A 16,190-nucleotide genomic window follows, 5' to 3' on the forward strand; every position below is an offset into this window, starting at 1 on the left:
ATCCAAGACCGTGGGAAATCTAAATTAAAAAAAAACTTACAATGGTGTTACTCAACTTAGTATAGAATCAAGTAAGTACCGGAATTTTGCAAAGAAGATTAATACTGAATATATTGAAAGTTTTAATTCCCCTTAGAAAATGACGACGTTAATCAAACGTCTGATAAAAACGTTTAAAAAACGCAACTTCTTCAAAGCGCCACAGCAGATAGGCGAAATAACTGCCTATTTTTCAAACAATTAATTATTTTGCCAAATCCAAGCGATGCGCGAAAAACAGTATAACTGCCCATTTTTTAAACAATTAATTATTTTGCCAAATCCAAACGCCTAAAATGTTCGTACGTAGAGCTTCCTTCTTGTTGAAGTATGTGCGCTATTGCTTTAACACGCGCTTTTGTAAGCTCATACGTTCGGCTATTTTCGTCAGATGTAAACCACATAACACATTAATATTCAAAATAAGGTCATTTCTATGCCTAAAAAAATGGGTTTAGTCTTGAATCAAAACACGTTTGACTGAAATTTTTTTCTTCTTAGAGAAAAAGAAAATATTGCAACACGTTTATTTTTTTACTCACCACAGACTCGGAGCCATCCTTCCACCCGACAAGGGAACTCGCGTTGTCGCTTCCACATCCTGCCTCGGAACATCGTTCGTAACTTCAAATTTCCGACTTCATGCGGACACGAATTGCAAATGCGAGTTAAGCTCCATAGGCTAACAAATCAATGTACAGAACAGTGAACACGTATCGCGTGTCTCATCGAGACGTTTGCTTTAAACAATTTATTTCAGTATGAAGACGCGTAGAGGTCAGAAATTCGGTGCCGGTTACGGGAATGCATGCATTTTGCTACTATTATTCACCACCACCGGGACACGAGTTCGGGTCACGGACTCGTGGAAAACAATATTTTGAGATTGTTTAAATAAAAAGGCAAAAGAAATTGAATTCTTGAATATGTCCCCAATATTTATGACTATATATACGTAGATATTATATAATAAACGATCATTACAATGAACCATTCAAGAAATCCTGGTAATCCAGCGGTAGTCGTAACAACGGTCACTGAATTTTCACACCCGCCTCACGCTCACCACCACACACAGGAACGTCGCGAGTGACACTAACTAATCTCGGTTCGGAACTGAAATGCCAGACTCGTAGATGCCCTGTACGCATGCGCTGAACGCAGCAGTACATTTCTGTTGAGTTTTTGTCAATGATTACCAATGTATACCCTCACAATTTGGATCATAACAATAATAAGACAGGAAGGGATGTCCGAGAAATATTTTGGACGTACTGTGCAAAATTGTTCCAAATGTCGTGTAGGATCGAATATATAAGAATGTAAATAATCATTCATGAGCTAGCTAATTGTAAAATTCAATGTAGAGAGTGAAAAATATCTGCAATAAACTCTATTTACAACATATATTATTCCAATATGCTATACCAAATGTAACTTTCGTAAAGGTAATTACCTCAATTTCACTTCAAACTCCATGTATTTAAAAAGTCGTGCCAGAATTTTTTTGCCATCTTTCAGCATAAATTACGGACAAGTCTATTCTATTCGCTTGCACTATCCCTGAACCCGTCGGACATTTTTGCTGCCGGTTTCTCGCCGATCTTCAACACATGCTTTCAAATTAATATTTTATACACAGAGACGGTGTTATGCTCGGGGCTGGAGAAATGAGTCCAACTCTTAAATTAGATTGATCTATGTGCATGGAACCAGTTTGGCACTTGAATTACGAGTAAACCGTTACAGGAGAGGCGAGCAGGATCTAGTGAACTCTGCAGATGCGATATATGTTGGTGATCAGCTGTTGTACCTAAAATTGAACATATCTATTTTTTAATTCATATAGAATTCTTTATTCTCTCAGTGCTTCTATCACGAGCCTGCTCAATATTAGTTCAAATGATTTGTGTCATCGAACTTCATGCTTCTATGTCGTGCTCTTGTCTAAGTATTACCACACATGACATGGTCGATCATGATACGTCAAGTCATGCAATTTTTTGAACGATTTTACCAATTCCTATTTTGTGTCAAATTACGTCCCAGACCACAAATGTGCGTTTTGTTCACCTACACCTCATGTTATGTTGTTACTATAAATTTTTACCAACCCGCCAAGGATCGATAATGTTTCATATGTCAGTACTAGAAGACTTTGAAACATCAATGGCTCATGGTTTCTGTTATATTGTAAGAGAAACAACTCAGCAGCACGATGGGTAACAAAGTGGTAATTCCTTGATATATATTTTATGGTTTAGTTTTCCACAGTGAGCATTCTTTTTTATAATATGACGATTTAATGAATTTTAGTCTGCTTGTACAAGGTCATATTTGCCTATCGTCAATACTTAACAACCTGTGGCAAACTTTCTGGAGAAGTGTCGATTCAGTGGCAAACTTTCGAATTGCGAACAGAATTTTCGACCTGTGGAAAAACCCGAGATTTTATTCGCTTTCATAACCTTAACCTTTTTTCATTTCTTATACTTTTTCAATGCAAATACTATTCAATTCCTAAGAAATGGCACAATTTCTCATGAAACTTGTTGGCACTCAAATTAATTCATATGAACATGGTAACTCTCATTGAAACCAACGAAATCCGCAGTCCGCGCAATAACAGAAGAACGCCGCGAAATTTAATCACTTTTGCTGTCGAAAATCATCTGTTGACCCCGATCTGTCTCGGTCAAACGGTCACCTGCCCACTCAGTCCTCAGACCTCAGTGACGCTCATTTGTGAGCCTGCTGCATGTAAGGCCGCCAGCTACCTGCACTCTGCAGCGAAGGAAAGTGTTTTTCGGAAAATGTGAGAAACGTTTTGAAAAAAGTTAGCCTCAGTTAGGTGCTAATAAATTTTTGCATCTGATCAAGCAAAATTTGAGGTCGGCATTGGCAAGGTAAAAATTTAAGGTTGGCTACTATCAGTCTATGACTATCATTTATGAATAACAATGAATTCATGGGTACCATGGCATAAGTATAGTTAAGTACTAAGTAGGTATAACTAGAAAATTGAGTAGGTGCCAAGTAAAGTAGGAAGTAGCCAACCTGCCCAAGCAGCCCAACCATAAATCAGACCAATATGTCTGTGAAGTGAATCTGGCTGATGCCTGATTTTACTAGTCACATTGCATTTACTTATAGCCTTTTCATAATTTCTCATTTTTTCAGTAAAAGATAAGTAAAGTAGCCTATTTTTAAGTTTTAACCAGGGTTTTTGAGAATAGTTTTTCTAGAGGATAAAAACTACTCTTAGCTATTCAATAAAATTTAGGTACCCTTAACCAGGGCTACTCGTGCGTACTCAAACTTGGGACTGGTGGGGCTACTCGGGACAGTCCTCCGACACGGCGTAAAACTGTTATAGTAGCAAAACTAATTGGAATATTGCAAAACTAAATGTAGTGGCGTAAATGTTGACATTTTTCCTATCTATGTAGTACTATAAAAGAAGTTGAAAAATACTACATTTACTAGCTTTGAAAAATTCCTGAAAAAAAGGTGAAAAATGCTATTTGAAAAGTTACTTCTGCTAAGGTCTGTAGCAAAAAAATATTTGCCCTATTAAAAAATTTTACTTACATAAAAGATGCACCCAGGTGTTGGCTTGAAAACGTAATTGACGGAATTGTCCTTTCTCATTCCAAAAAATAATGGCAGCCATTTCCGCATGACGGGGCTACTTGGGTCTTGGGACACTCCCCTGGGGCTATTTGGGACACCTCCAAAAATGCATTTACAGTAGAACCTCAGTTAGCAAAGGCTCCAGACTCCAGTTAGGAAAAAATTGATTAAAAACTTAGAATATTTATTACATTTACCTCGCTCAGAAAAAAAATTTTCACTTATCAAAAAATTAATGCATCATTTGTCATCACAAAATTGTGCACAAAAGGTCATATATAGAATTTTGCAGGACTTCGCTCAGAAAAAAAATTTCACTTTTCAAAAAATTAGTGCATCATCGGTCATCACAAAATTGCGCATGGAATGTCATATAGAATTGTGCAACAGGCATCATAGAATGAAAAGTAATTTACCTCAACTATGATTTATTTCTCCAAAACATACGATGTTTGTTACTAAAACATCCCTTTCTGTTTCAGGTATGTTTTTCACAATTTTTTTTTATAGTAAATTCACTTAATGTAATTAAAATGGTGTGAAATTACAAGCCATCCTGTAAGCTTACAGATAAAGAAAAAATGCTATAAGGCTGCTGATAAGAAGCTTGCAGTGGACAAGGTTGTTGTAAATGCTCAATGGCATGTTCATGGATACGGTAATATCACATCATTAATACAATGATGTCACATCAATAATACGGTAAAGTCGGTAATTAATGTATATGGTAATATCATATCAATAAAGGAAACAAAAACAAGTAAAAATCACTGAAAATGTCATTTATTCTACCTCTACATCATCTATAATGAAAGAGGAGGACTTCAGAGTACTGTTAGTAATGGATGAGTATGCTCTGCATGCTTCAAATGTTTTAAAATGAAGTTTCATTCCAAGTGTCCCGAGTAGCCCCATTCGACGGGGCTACTCGGGACACTCTTTTTTGCTTCTGGCACCTTACAAATAGCATATGGAATTTTTTTGAAGAAGCCATGCGATAGCCCTAGCAAAGAGCTATAAAATGAGCCTAAATTTGTTTATGAAATGTTTCATGGTAAGAAGTTATGAATGAAAAACATTCAAAAGTGTCCCGAGTAGCCCCGGTTGATGGTAGTGATTTTGTATATCGGAATTTGGAGCTCAAAAGTAATCATATTAGTCATGTATTAAATAAGCTCAACACAAGGAACAATTAAACAGGCAATAACTAATCCTGTCATTCATGTGGGAATCTTCAATCTTACAAGTTACAATTCTTGCTAGTACCTACTCTAATATTTAGAAAGCTCTAGACTCTAGTTTGTGTAGGCTGTAGCCAGAGGCCCAGAGCTTAGAATATAAATATTATTCATGACTGAACACTGAATTACTGAAAAAGTGACCAAACTAATTATTATAATAATTTTTTATCTATATATTTAATATTTCCACAGTAAAAGCAGAATGAGGCGATCATCTGCACCATCTCAGCTGGCTAAGAAACCAAGATTTTTACCTCCTATCAAAAATCAGACCACATCTTCTGAAACCAGAAAGGATACAAAGATTTCAACTGTTTTAGGTCAGTAAATTTTATAGAAAAAAATTATTTGATTACATCAAGAATTAGCTAATGAATTTATTATATAAATAATAATAGGTTCCTTAATGAAATGAAGATTACACATCTCTCTCTACTACCTGTTACCTAGTATGGAATTTTTATACTTATTACTGAAATCTTGACTCTTGAGGCTCTAATATGAACTAATTTTCCTATATTTGCCACAATGCAGCTAAATTGTGCACTCTTGCAGTCCTGTTCAAATTACATAGGCAAGAATTCATCTAGCCAGAATCTTGACGGTTTGAAACCTTGAGGAGTTGAGGGTTTAAAATTGGTGGGAGAGCTCTACTACTCTAGTAATTTCTAGAAGGTAGATATATTCCATGCCTATTGGAATATAGGCATAGCCTTTTGAACATAACTTAGCACATACTGCTGACTCTACCATAGCTGTGCCTGTAAGTCTCTAACAATTGTGGACCTACCAGAGTCAGGTCCTATTGCTACTTAAACCAAAATAGGCATGAATTGAAGATAATATCAGATCAAATCTATGAACAGATCACAAAACGAGAGTGAGTTTTTATCAACCAAACTATCTGAGACTAATTGAAATTTTAATTAATACAAATAAATTATTATTTTCTCTTCAGCAAGGCAGTTAAACTTTTTAATGTGTGCCCAGGAAATATTGTGGTGAATACAAAAGCAGTATCTAGATATTTATTTTTTCTGGTAATTTTAATACCATTTGGTAATAGTATTGGTTGCAGTGTAAATATCAAGCTTGGCAGCTCTAGACAATTGGATGGAAATGTGGAGCTCTGTTCATGAAAAATGAAAATGACTGTTTGCTAAAAAAGTTAATTTTTCAGATAATCCAAGCCATCTCTCAACATCACAAAAGAAGGAAGAAAATAGTGCTGCAGTTTCTTCAACTCGTCCTACAGAAGACATCCTTGCACTTTTTTCATTCAAACCTACACCTGAATTGATCAACACTTCTTCACCTGAGTCTTCTTACCAGACAGTAGACACAGAGAATGTATATAGTAGCAGCAACTCTCCTGGCATCAGGATTCCATCACAAATTGAACATAGTTCCCATCAAATTGCTGATTCCAGTGAAAGTGTAGGCCTTGGGAATCAAATAGCTCAGGACCATTTTACTGCACACAAACCAGTCATTACACCATTTAGGCAGAGAAACCATGATGAGGACAATCAACAAAGAGACTCTACTATACATGCTCCAGAGGAAAGGTAACTTTCTTTACCAAGTTTTTTTTAGAAATAATTAATATACGTTTAAAAAGTACTTTTTAAAGACAACACTTCTAAAGAATCCAGTGTCTCCAATGTTAAAGATGTATAATGAATTTCTCATTTTGTTTTCAAATATTAAAAAAATTAATTTTTCAATTTTTTTTATAGGTATATACAATTTTTTTTTCTCGAAATTATTTATTCTGTCAATTGATTCAAGCATTGCTTGTCAAACATCAGTTATAAGATTTGTAGCAGACAAAATTATTTTTTCAGTTTTTTTTATTGAAAAAAAATTTATTTTTAAAAATTATTTATTTTGTCATTTGATTCATGCATTGTCTCCAACTTTACCCAAGTGTGCAAAATTTCAGATCGATAGGATAAGTAGAAGTGTGGTTAATTTCGATTATAAGATTTGTAGCAGACAGACAAACAAGAAGTGAAGTTAAAGAGAAGTGTTGTAATATACTGAAACAGTGACTCATAAAAATATAGTATGAAATATGGCTTTAGAATGTGCTAATTTTGTTGTTCAACAGGTACTTCTCAGTGGTGTGGTGCAAGCGCTCTACCCGCAAACACAAGAAGTGGGAAGGAGATGCTGTTCTCATTGTTAAAACTAGATCCGTGTTACTCAAGGTTAAATTGTTAACATTTGGATGTCAGCTGTTTGCGTGTGTAAACAATTGGTCTCTCAATTGCGTGGTATATAATTTGTGATACTTAGCTTTATTTGCTCCAATCTGTTTCTCAATTGCATAGTATATTAATATAGATATACCATAGTATAATACAGATATAATAATAGTCTAGATATAGTACTATTTATGGTAATTAGTTTTTTCCTTGCCCCACAAAGATATTATGTGCATAATGTATCTAAATTATTGAAATTGCTGCAGGATATGGAGGGTAAACTGATCGGACAGTCAAGTGGATATAAAATAGCAGATTTGGCTTCACTTGAAGATGGCAATACTTTACCCATCGGCGGGAAGGAAATAGAGGCAAGTACAGCGCTTTACTGTAAATAATATTTATTTTGATTACTTATGAAAAATTTCTGAGCTAGATGGAAGGTTATATTACGTGCCATCACTGAGATTGATGCTCAGCCTAGATTTGCTGCTGTACGTGTTCATGTTGCTTTATATTTTTCCATTGATAATGTATTCATTTCCAAAGAAGTATCTGTGCCTCAGATTAATTTGTATGTTAGACTTTTGCGGCATCCCTAACGCTTCTTATTTATCTAAATTTTTCCTCTGTATTTATAGATATAATTGATAATTTCCAAGTTCTTCACAATCAGATCCAAGGAAAGATCAGTACCTCAGACTACTGCAGTGGTCGCTGCTTCCTCTCAAGTGACGTAATTACTCCTACTGAAGTCGCTCTCCCGCCGGCGGCTCCCCGACCAAAGCCCAAGCCCTTCAAGCTGCCCACTGTCCACAATGTAGTCAGATCTGTCCCGCCAGCGTCTGGTCCTCGTGATAATCAACCTCTTTACTCAACGCATCACGACCACTCCTTGATATTCCCACGCCCAACCGCAAGGCAACAGGTAAAGCATCTCACGATCAGGATTGAGTAAATAAAAGACGCTTTTCTGGTCTCGGTATAGAACCCTGTATAAATAATAGATTGTTAAAAGTTACATAGATACAAGTACATAGAAAACGATTATAAACAGTATAAATCAAATTAGCTATTAAACAAAGTAGTTAAAACAGGATGACTGCTGTAACACTTAAGTACTTACTCTAATAAGAGGTTCTAGTGCAATGTATCAAAAATACTAAAAGCTCGATTGAAGTTGGCTTTTGTCGTATTCAGCTGTGGTTACGTTCAGATATAAACAAATCTTAATATTACAATCAAATCTAATTCTAAATTTCTAAATATTTTTATTATATTAATACAAAATCTTAAATCTTAAACTGTACCGCTACACAGGCATGTGCTTCATTAATGCTCACAGTATTTTGATTTGAGTATATTAAACTCAACACATCAAGACCACAGCCTAATATTCATACGACCAACAGCACAACAACAGACGCTACTGACGCTTTCTTTGTCCTTCCAGTATTTTGGTTTACTAAGCCTGACGCATCCTAACCACTAGATAATATTCTTGCAATCCTCCTGCGTGACAATAGTCATGTTTGTTTTGTTGATCAAGTATTTTCTTTGTTTGTTTACAGTTCCTCTATTGGAACATTAATCATCGTCAATGCTATTTGTATGTAAAGGCTAGGAGCCGTACCAACATAACTTGCAAAAGTGCACGTACCAGCCGCTTTCTCATCTGTGATTGGTGGGGCTAGCTTGAAAAAGTGTCAGATATTGGCTGACAAAGTCACGAACTCTTAACTATTTTTGATGACACGGCCCATCAGTGTACAATGAGTTGTGTAAGACGTCAGTGTGCAAAGAGTTGTGTAAGACGTTAGTGTACAAAGAGTTGTGTAAGAGATATGATGCAGGACCTCCCATTTCATTCATGTTTTTTTGTGCAGCTGCGTGAGGGGTGCGCCAGTGTCAGGGACGTGGTACTGGATCCTCATTTGAGCTGCAAGTTACGGCCGCACCAGAGGGAAGGCGTCATCTTCCTATACCAATGCGTCTTGGGCCACTCCACCATTTCCGTGAGACTTTCTCTCCAACCATAATAAACACTGACGCAATTTGATACTCGTCATCTTCCTATACCAATGGTAGTAATACTCGTCATCTTCCTATACCAATGCGTCTTGGGCCACTCCACCATTTCGGTGAGACTTTCACTTCAACCATAATAAACACTGACGCAATTTTCATGTGAGAACTACGTAAAATTTGATTTCATAATCCCGTATTGTATCATCTTAGAAGATAAAAATCCCCTTCATGACGTTATTGCTGATCTTTGATCTTTTATCTATTTTATTTTTTTGTTGTGTTTTTAGACTCTACGAGCTACGCCGTTTTTCGTGCACAGAAGAAGTGCAGTTTAGATAATATCTCTTGACGTTTTTCTCCTCGAAAAGATCTCGCAACTAACTCACTTTTCTCACTTATACTCTACATTTTACGCTTTTTCTCTCGCACATAGCAGAATGAAATTAACTTAATTTCTCTGTACAGGGTGATTAACGGAAATTTCCTGTTTTGTATTTCGTGCCAAGCAGCCAGGTGTTGTAGGAAAAGATCTAGGATTATTTCATTTGAAAGGCACTGTCATAAAGTTTTGTGTCCCGCCTGGTCAGTTGCTATTTGCGTTGGACAAGTGAGCATCGTACGTTTGCTGTCGAGGCTAACTGTTCTAATGGCCGTTCCGTTATCACTACTACCACCAACGAGCGTTCCGTAATCGGTTCCATATTCGGTTCTGTATTCGTTCTTCAGGTCGGGTTCCTGATCGGAAATCGATTGTTACGTGGGTGAACACATTTAGGGCAAGTGGACGTATGAATGCAAGAGGTTCTGGAGGTCTGCGGACTGCCACAACACCCCAAAACGTAGAAAGAGTTAGAGAAACGTTTCTGCGTTCTCCACACCATGCAGCACGTTAAAACGAAGATATTCTGGGGATTTCAAATACTCTTCATCCCTACAAATTGTCTGTGGCACAAGTACTCAGCGAAAACGATTTTATTTTTCGCCAAAATGCATGTGAAGCGCTTTTTGAGAACTTGTCTCACGATGCAGTCGTTTTCTTCAGTCATGAGTCTCACTTCTACATTTCTGGCAGCGTAAACGAACAAATGGGGTTATATTTGTCTTAAAGGAGAGGTTATCTTAAATCATTAAATCCTACCTCAGTTGAAGAACATCATAGGCCAAGCCATCGCCAACATACCCGTCAATATGCTTCAGTGAGTTGGACGGAACTTCAAAAATCAACTATCAGAATGCATTAACAACGGGGCCGTCATTAGTCCAATGTTATCTTGAACACGTTGACTTCGAAGTGGTAACATATGCGTGCCTACCACGAAATAAATTTATCCAGGTCGTAGTGGTACATAATTCAGGGTTGACAAACTTGTCCTAAAAAACGCCAAGTCCGCAAACAAAATAGGCCAAAAAATGCCTATAACTCAATATATAATATTATACATGTAAGTTCCAATGTAAAAATTCCATTTATTATTTTTTTTAATTTAATTAGGAAGTACTACCCCATCATAAACTTTACTGGACAACGCAATTAAAAAAAACTTTTACCGGAAAAAGATGTCTGGCTACCCTGTTTCATAATAGTACAAAAATTGAAATAATAATACATACAAGATGAAGCAATCGGAGTCAACCTGTTAAAACTTAGTGATACAAAAATTTAAGTATTTTTTTCAATAAAATTCATATTGTAATGATATCTATACTAGTTTTTTTTATTGAGCTTTCAAATCAGGAAGTTTCCGTGAATCACCCTGTAAGATTTCTTCCTCACAATCCCTTTAAACCCCTAAGCAACGAACTCGGCATCTCGCGGTTCATTACAGGGCGATGGTAGTGAGCGCGGCTGCATTCTGGCCGACGACATGGGGCTTGGCAAGACACTGCAGTGCATCGCGCTGGTCTGGACGCTTCTCAAACAGGCATGGTTCACTTCATATGCTGATTGACCCTTCTATGTTATAGCGTAATTTCACATTTTGATTTGTGTTCGTCTTTTAAACACTGTGCATTCCAATGAACTATTGAATTTTAATAGTTCATATGCTGATGTTATCTTCTGGGTTAAAGCGTAATTTCCTATTTTGATTTATGTTCGTCTTTTAAACACTGTGCATTCCAACGAACTATTGAATTTTAACAGTTCAAATGCTGATTTATTCTTCTATGTTATAGCGTAGTAATTTCACATTTTGATTGGTGTTCATCTTTCGAGTACTGTAGAGTCCAGAAAACTATAGACTTTCAATAAAATTAGTTACCAGCGGATTTGAATCTTCTTAAATCATTAAATTTGAAATTTTCATAGAAGACAATATTTCATGAACTTTCTACATTTTTATTTGATTAAATCTTTAAAAAAATCAACATTTTTTCCACACTCTGCAGAACATGAACATGGTACCAGGATATATATATATTTTTTGTATTTCAGAACCCATGGGCGGTTGGTGGTGTGATCAACAGAGCGCTGGTGGTGGCTCCTGTCTCTTATACACATCTAGATGTGTATAAGAGACAGCTGCAGATGCGATATATGTTGGTGATCAGCTGTTGTACCTAAAATTGAACATATCTATTTTTTAATTCATATAGAATTCTTTATTCTCTCAGTGCTTCTATCATGAGCCTGCTCAATATTCGTTCAAATTTATTTGTGTCATCAAGCTTCATGCTTCTATATAGGTTCTATTTCGTGCTCTTGACTATAAGTGTTACCACATATGTCATGGTCGATCATGACACCTCAAGTCATGCAATTTGTTAAACGATTTTACCAATTCTTATTTTGTGTCATATTACGTCGTAGACCTTATATGTTCGTTTTGTTCGCCCACTGCTCATGTTATGCTGATTCTATAAATTCTTACAGCCCACCACGGATCGATAATTTTTCATAAGTCTGTACTAGTAAAAGACTTCGAAACATCAGTGACTAATTGCTTTTGTTATATCTTATATCGTAATAGACACAACGCATCTACACGATGAGCGAAGTTGCAATTCCTTGATATCTATTTTGGTGGTTTAGTTCTCAATAATAAGCATTCTTCTTAACAATGTGCAAATTTAATGAAGTTTATTTTGCTTATACAAGGTCACACATGACTATCGTCAATACCAAACAACCTGTGGTCAACTTTCCAATTGCGACCAGAATTTTCGACCCGTGAAAAAAAACGAGATTTTATTAGCCAGTTGTTTCATAACCTTAACATTTTTTGTGTTTCATTTATGATACTTCACAAGTTTTACATTTCCTCATGAAACTTGGTAGCACACAAAGTGTGCTACCATGGTCATGGAATTTCCACCAAAGAAATCCGCAGTCGGCGCAATAACAAAAGAACACCGCGAAATTTGAATCACTTTTGCTGTCGAAAATAATCTGATTACCGTTAGACGGTCACCAGCGGCCAGCCCACACTGCGACACTCACTTGTGAGCAGTGATCCACTGAGCGTCTGAGCCTGCTGTATGCAAGGCTGTCAGCCTGCCATTGCTAGCTGCATCGAAGGAAAGTGTTTCTTGGAAAATGTGAGAAACGTTCTGAACTTCTGATAAAAGATAGGTGTGGTTGTGTTGATAAATTTTTGCATCAAGCAAAATTTGAGATTGGCAAGGCAACAACCAAAAGTCCCAATCCCTGCAGGCCTGCAACTGCAAGGGAGCCTCCATCATTTATGAATTCATGCCCATGGTCCCACTCCCATTACGGTCCCATAACATATGGCCATAGCCCTGGTAGCCCATAAGTGTAGTTTGTCTACTTAGTAAGTTAGTAGTAGTACTAACTACTAAGCCTAACTTGACTGGGAGATTGGGTAGTGGCCAACCATGCATATATCAGAGTCAGACCAAAATGTCTGTGAATCTGGCTGATTTCACCCATTCCTAGGCTAGTAAAGGCCAATAGCCTCTTCAGTCTTCATAATTTCTCAATTTCTGGTAAAAAATATAAAAATTTGCATAATTTCCCCTGGATTCCTGACAATCATTCTAGATTAAAAAACTGCTATTATTCAATAAAATTTAGTGATTTTGTATGTGGGAATGACAGTGGGAGCTCAAAAGAAAAGTCACAAATATAAATTTAATACCTAGGCTCATTGTGAGCAACAGTTAATTTGAATTAAACAGACAATACCTATTACCTATACCTAATAGGCTAATAGGTCATCTTGTCATTCTTGTGGGAATCTTGCAATTGTTGGCATTGTTGCCACTCTAATATTTATAAAGCTCTAGTTTATGTAGCCAGATATTAGAATATACCTAGATATTCTTCATGTTTTGCATGACTGAACAGTAAACACTGAACTAACTTTAATAATTATTTATTATTTATATATTTCCACAGTAAAAGCAGAATGAGGCGGTCATCTGCACCATCTCAGCTGGCTAAGAAACCAAGATTTTTACCTCCTCTCAAGAATCAGATCACTTCTTCTGAAATCAGAAAGGATACAAAGATTTCAACTGTTTTAGGTCAGTAAATTTTATAGAAAAAAATTATTTGCTTAGGGTAAACGCGGTATATTCCGACATCGTAGGTAATTCTGTCACCTCTCCAGCTTTTCCTTTATATTAAGCCTGTCTCTTATACACATCTAGATGTGTATAAGAGACAGTAGTAATAGTAGGTTGGCTTTGATTCATTGTAGAGCACTGCTAAATGCTACATGTATATTCCATTAGTGTCATTGTCTGAAAATTTATCAAATTGATAATAAAACCAATGGATAATAACNAGGATATGTACGGTGTCAAAGTCACACGTAAAAATATATCAAATTATATTGAATTTGGTTCCTAAAAGTGAGTAAGTCGAAGCTAACAGCGTACTGTAAAATTAAGAGGAGCGTCTGGGTAAAAAAAACTTTTATTCATCTATCTTCCCATATATCTTTCGATTTGTTTTGCAAATATCTAGAGATTTTATAGATAATTTTTTCCAATATTCGCAAATTAAAATATACATTTTCTCCCTCACCTCGTTATTTCCTTATGGTTTGGCAATTTATAATTCAAACAGTATATAAATCAGACAAAAAGGCTTCTAGAGTCGCTATATCTTCTCTATACGAATCGAATGATATGTCTCTCACAACTCTCAATGCTTTTGGTCGAAAGATGTGTATAAGAGACAGATGTATTCATTTCCAAAGAAGTAATTAGTCTGTGCCTCAGACTAATTTGCAAGATTGACTTTTTTGGCATCATCCTTAAGGCTTCTTATTTATCTAAATTTCCCCATGTATTTATACATGTAATTTATAATTTAAATTTTCTTCGCGATCAGATCCAAGGAAAGATCAGTACCTCAGACTACTGCAGTGGTCGCTGCTTCCTCTCAAGTGACGTAATTACTCCTACTGAAGTCGCTCTCCCGCCGGCGGCTCCCCGACCAAAGCCCAAGCCCTTCAAGCTGCCCACTGTCCACAATGTAGTCAGATCTGTCCCGCCAGCGTCTGGTCCTCGTGATAATCAACCTCTTTACTCTACGCATCACGACCACTCCTTGATATTCCCACGCCCAACCCCAAGGCAACAGGCATGTGCTTCATTAATGCTCACAGTATTTTGATTTGAGTATATTAAACTCGACACGTCAAGACCACTGCCTAATATTCATACGACCAACAGCACAACAACAGACGCTACTGACGCTTTCATTGTCCTTCCAGTATTTTGGTTAACTAAGCCTGACGCATATCTACCACTAAATTATATTCTCACGACCTTCCCATCTGCAAGACAATAGTTATTTTTCTTGATCAAGTATTTTCGTTGTTTGTTTACAGTTCCTCTATAGAAACATTAATTATCGTCTATGCTATTTGTATGTGAAGGCCAGGTGCCGTAGCTTCATAACTTGCTGATGTGCATGTAGCAGCCGCTTTCTCATCTGTGATTGGTGGGGCTAACTGACGAAGTTACAACCCCTTAACTGTTTTTGATAGCTCTGCCCTTGGTACCGAGTTGCCGTCAGTTTACACAGAGTTGTATAAGACGTCAGTGTACAAAGAGTTGTGTAGGACGTCAGTGTACAAAGAGTTGTGTAAAACGTCAGTGTACAAAGAGTTGTGTAGGACGTCAGTTTACAAAGAGTTGTGTAGGACGTCAGTGTACAAAGAGTTGTGTAGGACGTCAGTATACAAAGAGTTGTGTAGGACGTCAGTGTATACAAAGAGTTCTGTAAGGCGTCAGTGTACAAAGAGTTGTGTAAGAGATCTGATGCAAGACCTCATGACATCTCAACGATAAAATAACTAATAATGAAACAAATAAATTATCCATTAATAATAATATCTCTACTACTTTTCCTCCCATTTCATTCATGTTTATTTGTGCAGCTGCGTGAGGGGTGCGCCAGTGTAAGGGACGTGGTCCTGGACCCTCATTTGAGCTGCAAATTACGGCCACATCAGAGGGAAGGCGTCATCTTCCTATACCAATGCGTCCTGGGCCACTCCACCATTTCGGTGAGACTCTTCCTCCAACCATAATGAACACTGACGCAATTTAATACTCGTCATCTTCCTATACCAATGGTAGTAATACTCGTCATCTTCCTATACCAATGGTAGTAATACTCGTCATCTTCCTATACCAATGGTAGTAATACTCGTCATCTTCCTATACCAATGCGTCTTGGGCCACTCAACCATTTCGGTGAGACTCACTCCAACCATAATAAACACTGACGCAATTTTCATATGAGAACTGCGTAAAATTTTATTTCGTAATCCCGTATTGTATCATCTTAGAACATAAAAATCCCATTCATGACGTTATTGCTAATCTTATATTTTTTTATCTATTTTTTTGTGTTTTATACTCCACAAGCTACGCCGTTTTTCGTGCACAAATAATGTGAAAAGATCTAGCAACTCACTCACTTTTCTCACTTATACTTCTCCACATGTCACGCTTTTCCTCTCGCACATATCAAATGGATTGAAATTAACTTAATTTTTCTGTTCCTGGTGATTAACAAAAATTTCCTGTTTTTTATTTCACGCCAAGCAGCCAGGTG

General features: G+C 36.7%; 1 protein-coding gene across 1 annotated transcript in view; it reads left to right on the top strand.

Moving 5' to 3' along the window:
• The first annotated feature begins 2,755 nt into the window (after positions 1-2,755).
• Positions 2,756-16,190, top strand: part of LOC108682392 (DNA repair and recombination protein RAD54B-like) — a 28,171-nt gene continuing 14,736 nt past the window's right edge. The window contains exons 1-11 of the mRNA XM_047884657.1: positions 2,756-2,799; positions 5,106-5,233; positions 6,094-6,481; positions 7,027-7,126; positions 7,390-7,494; positions 7,800-8,051; positions 9,010-9,138; positions 10,978-11,073; positions 11,586-11,636; positions 14,454-14,705; positions 15,508-15,636. Coding sequence (XP_047740613.1) covers positions 5,116-5,233; positions 6,094-6,481; positions 7,027-7,126; positions 7,390-7,494; positions 7,800-8,051; positions 9,010-9,138; positions 10,978-11,073; positions 11,586-11,636; positions 14,454-14,705; positions 15,508-15,636 — 1,620 coding nt within the window. The 5' untranslated portion in view covers positions 2,756-2,799; positions 5,106-5,115. The remainder of the gene's footprint in view (positions 2,800-5,105; positions 5,234-6,093; positions 6,482-7,026; positions 7,127-7,389; positions 7,495-7,799; positions 8,052-9,009; positions 9,139-10,977; positions 11,074-11,585; positions 11,637-14,453; positions 14,706-15,507; positions 15,637-16,190) is intronic.

This window comes from Hyalella azteca, unplaced genomic scaffold (genome assembly GCF_000764305.2).
Source record: "Hyalella azteca isolate HAZT.00-mixed unplaced genomic scaffold, Hazt_2.0.2 contig15810, whole genome shotgun sequence".
In the NCBI taxonomy this organism is placed as follows: domain Eukaryota; kingdom Metazoa; phylum Arthropoda; class Malacostraca; order Amphipoda; family Hyalellidae; genus Hyalella; species Hyalella azteca.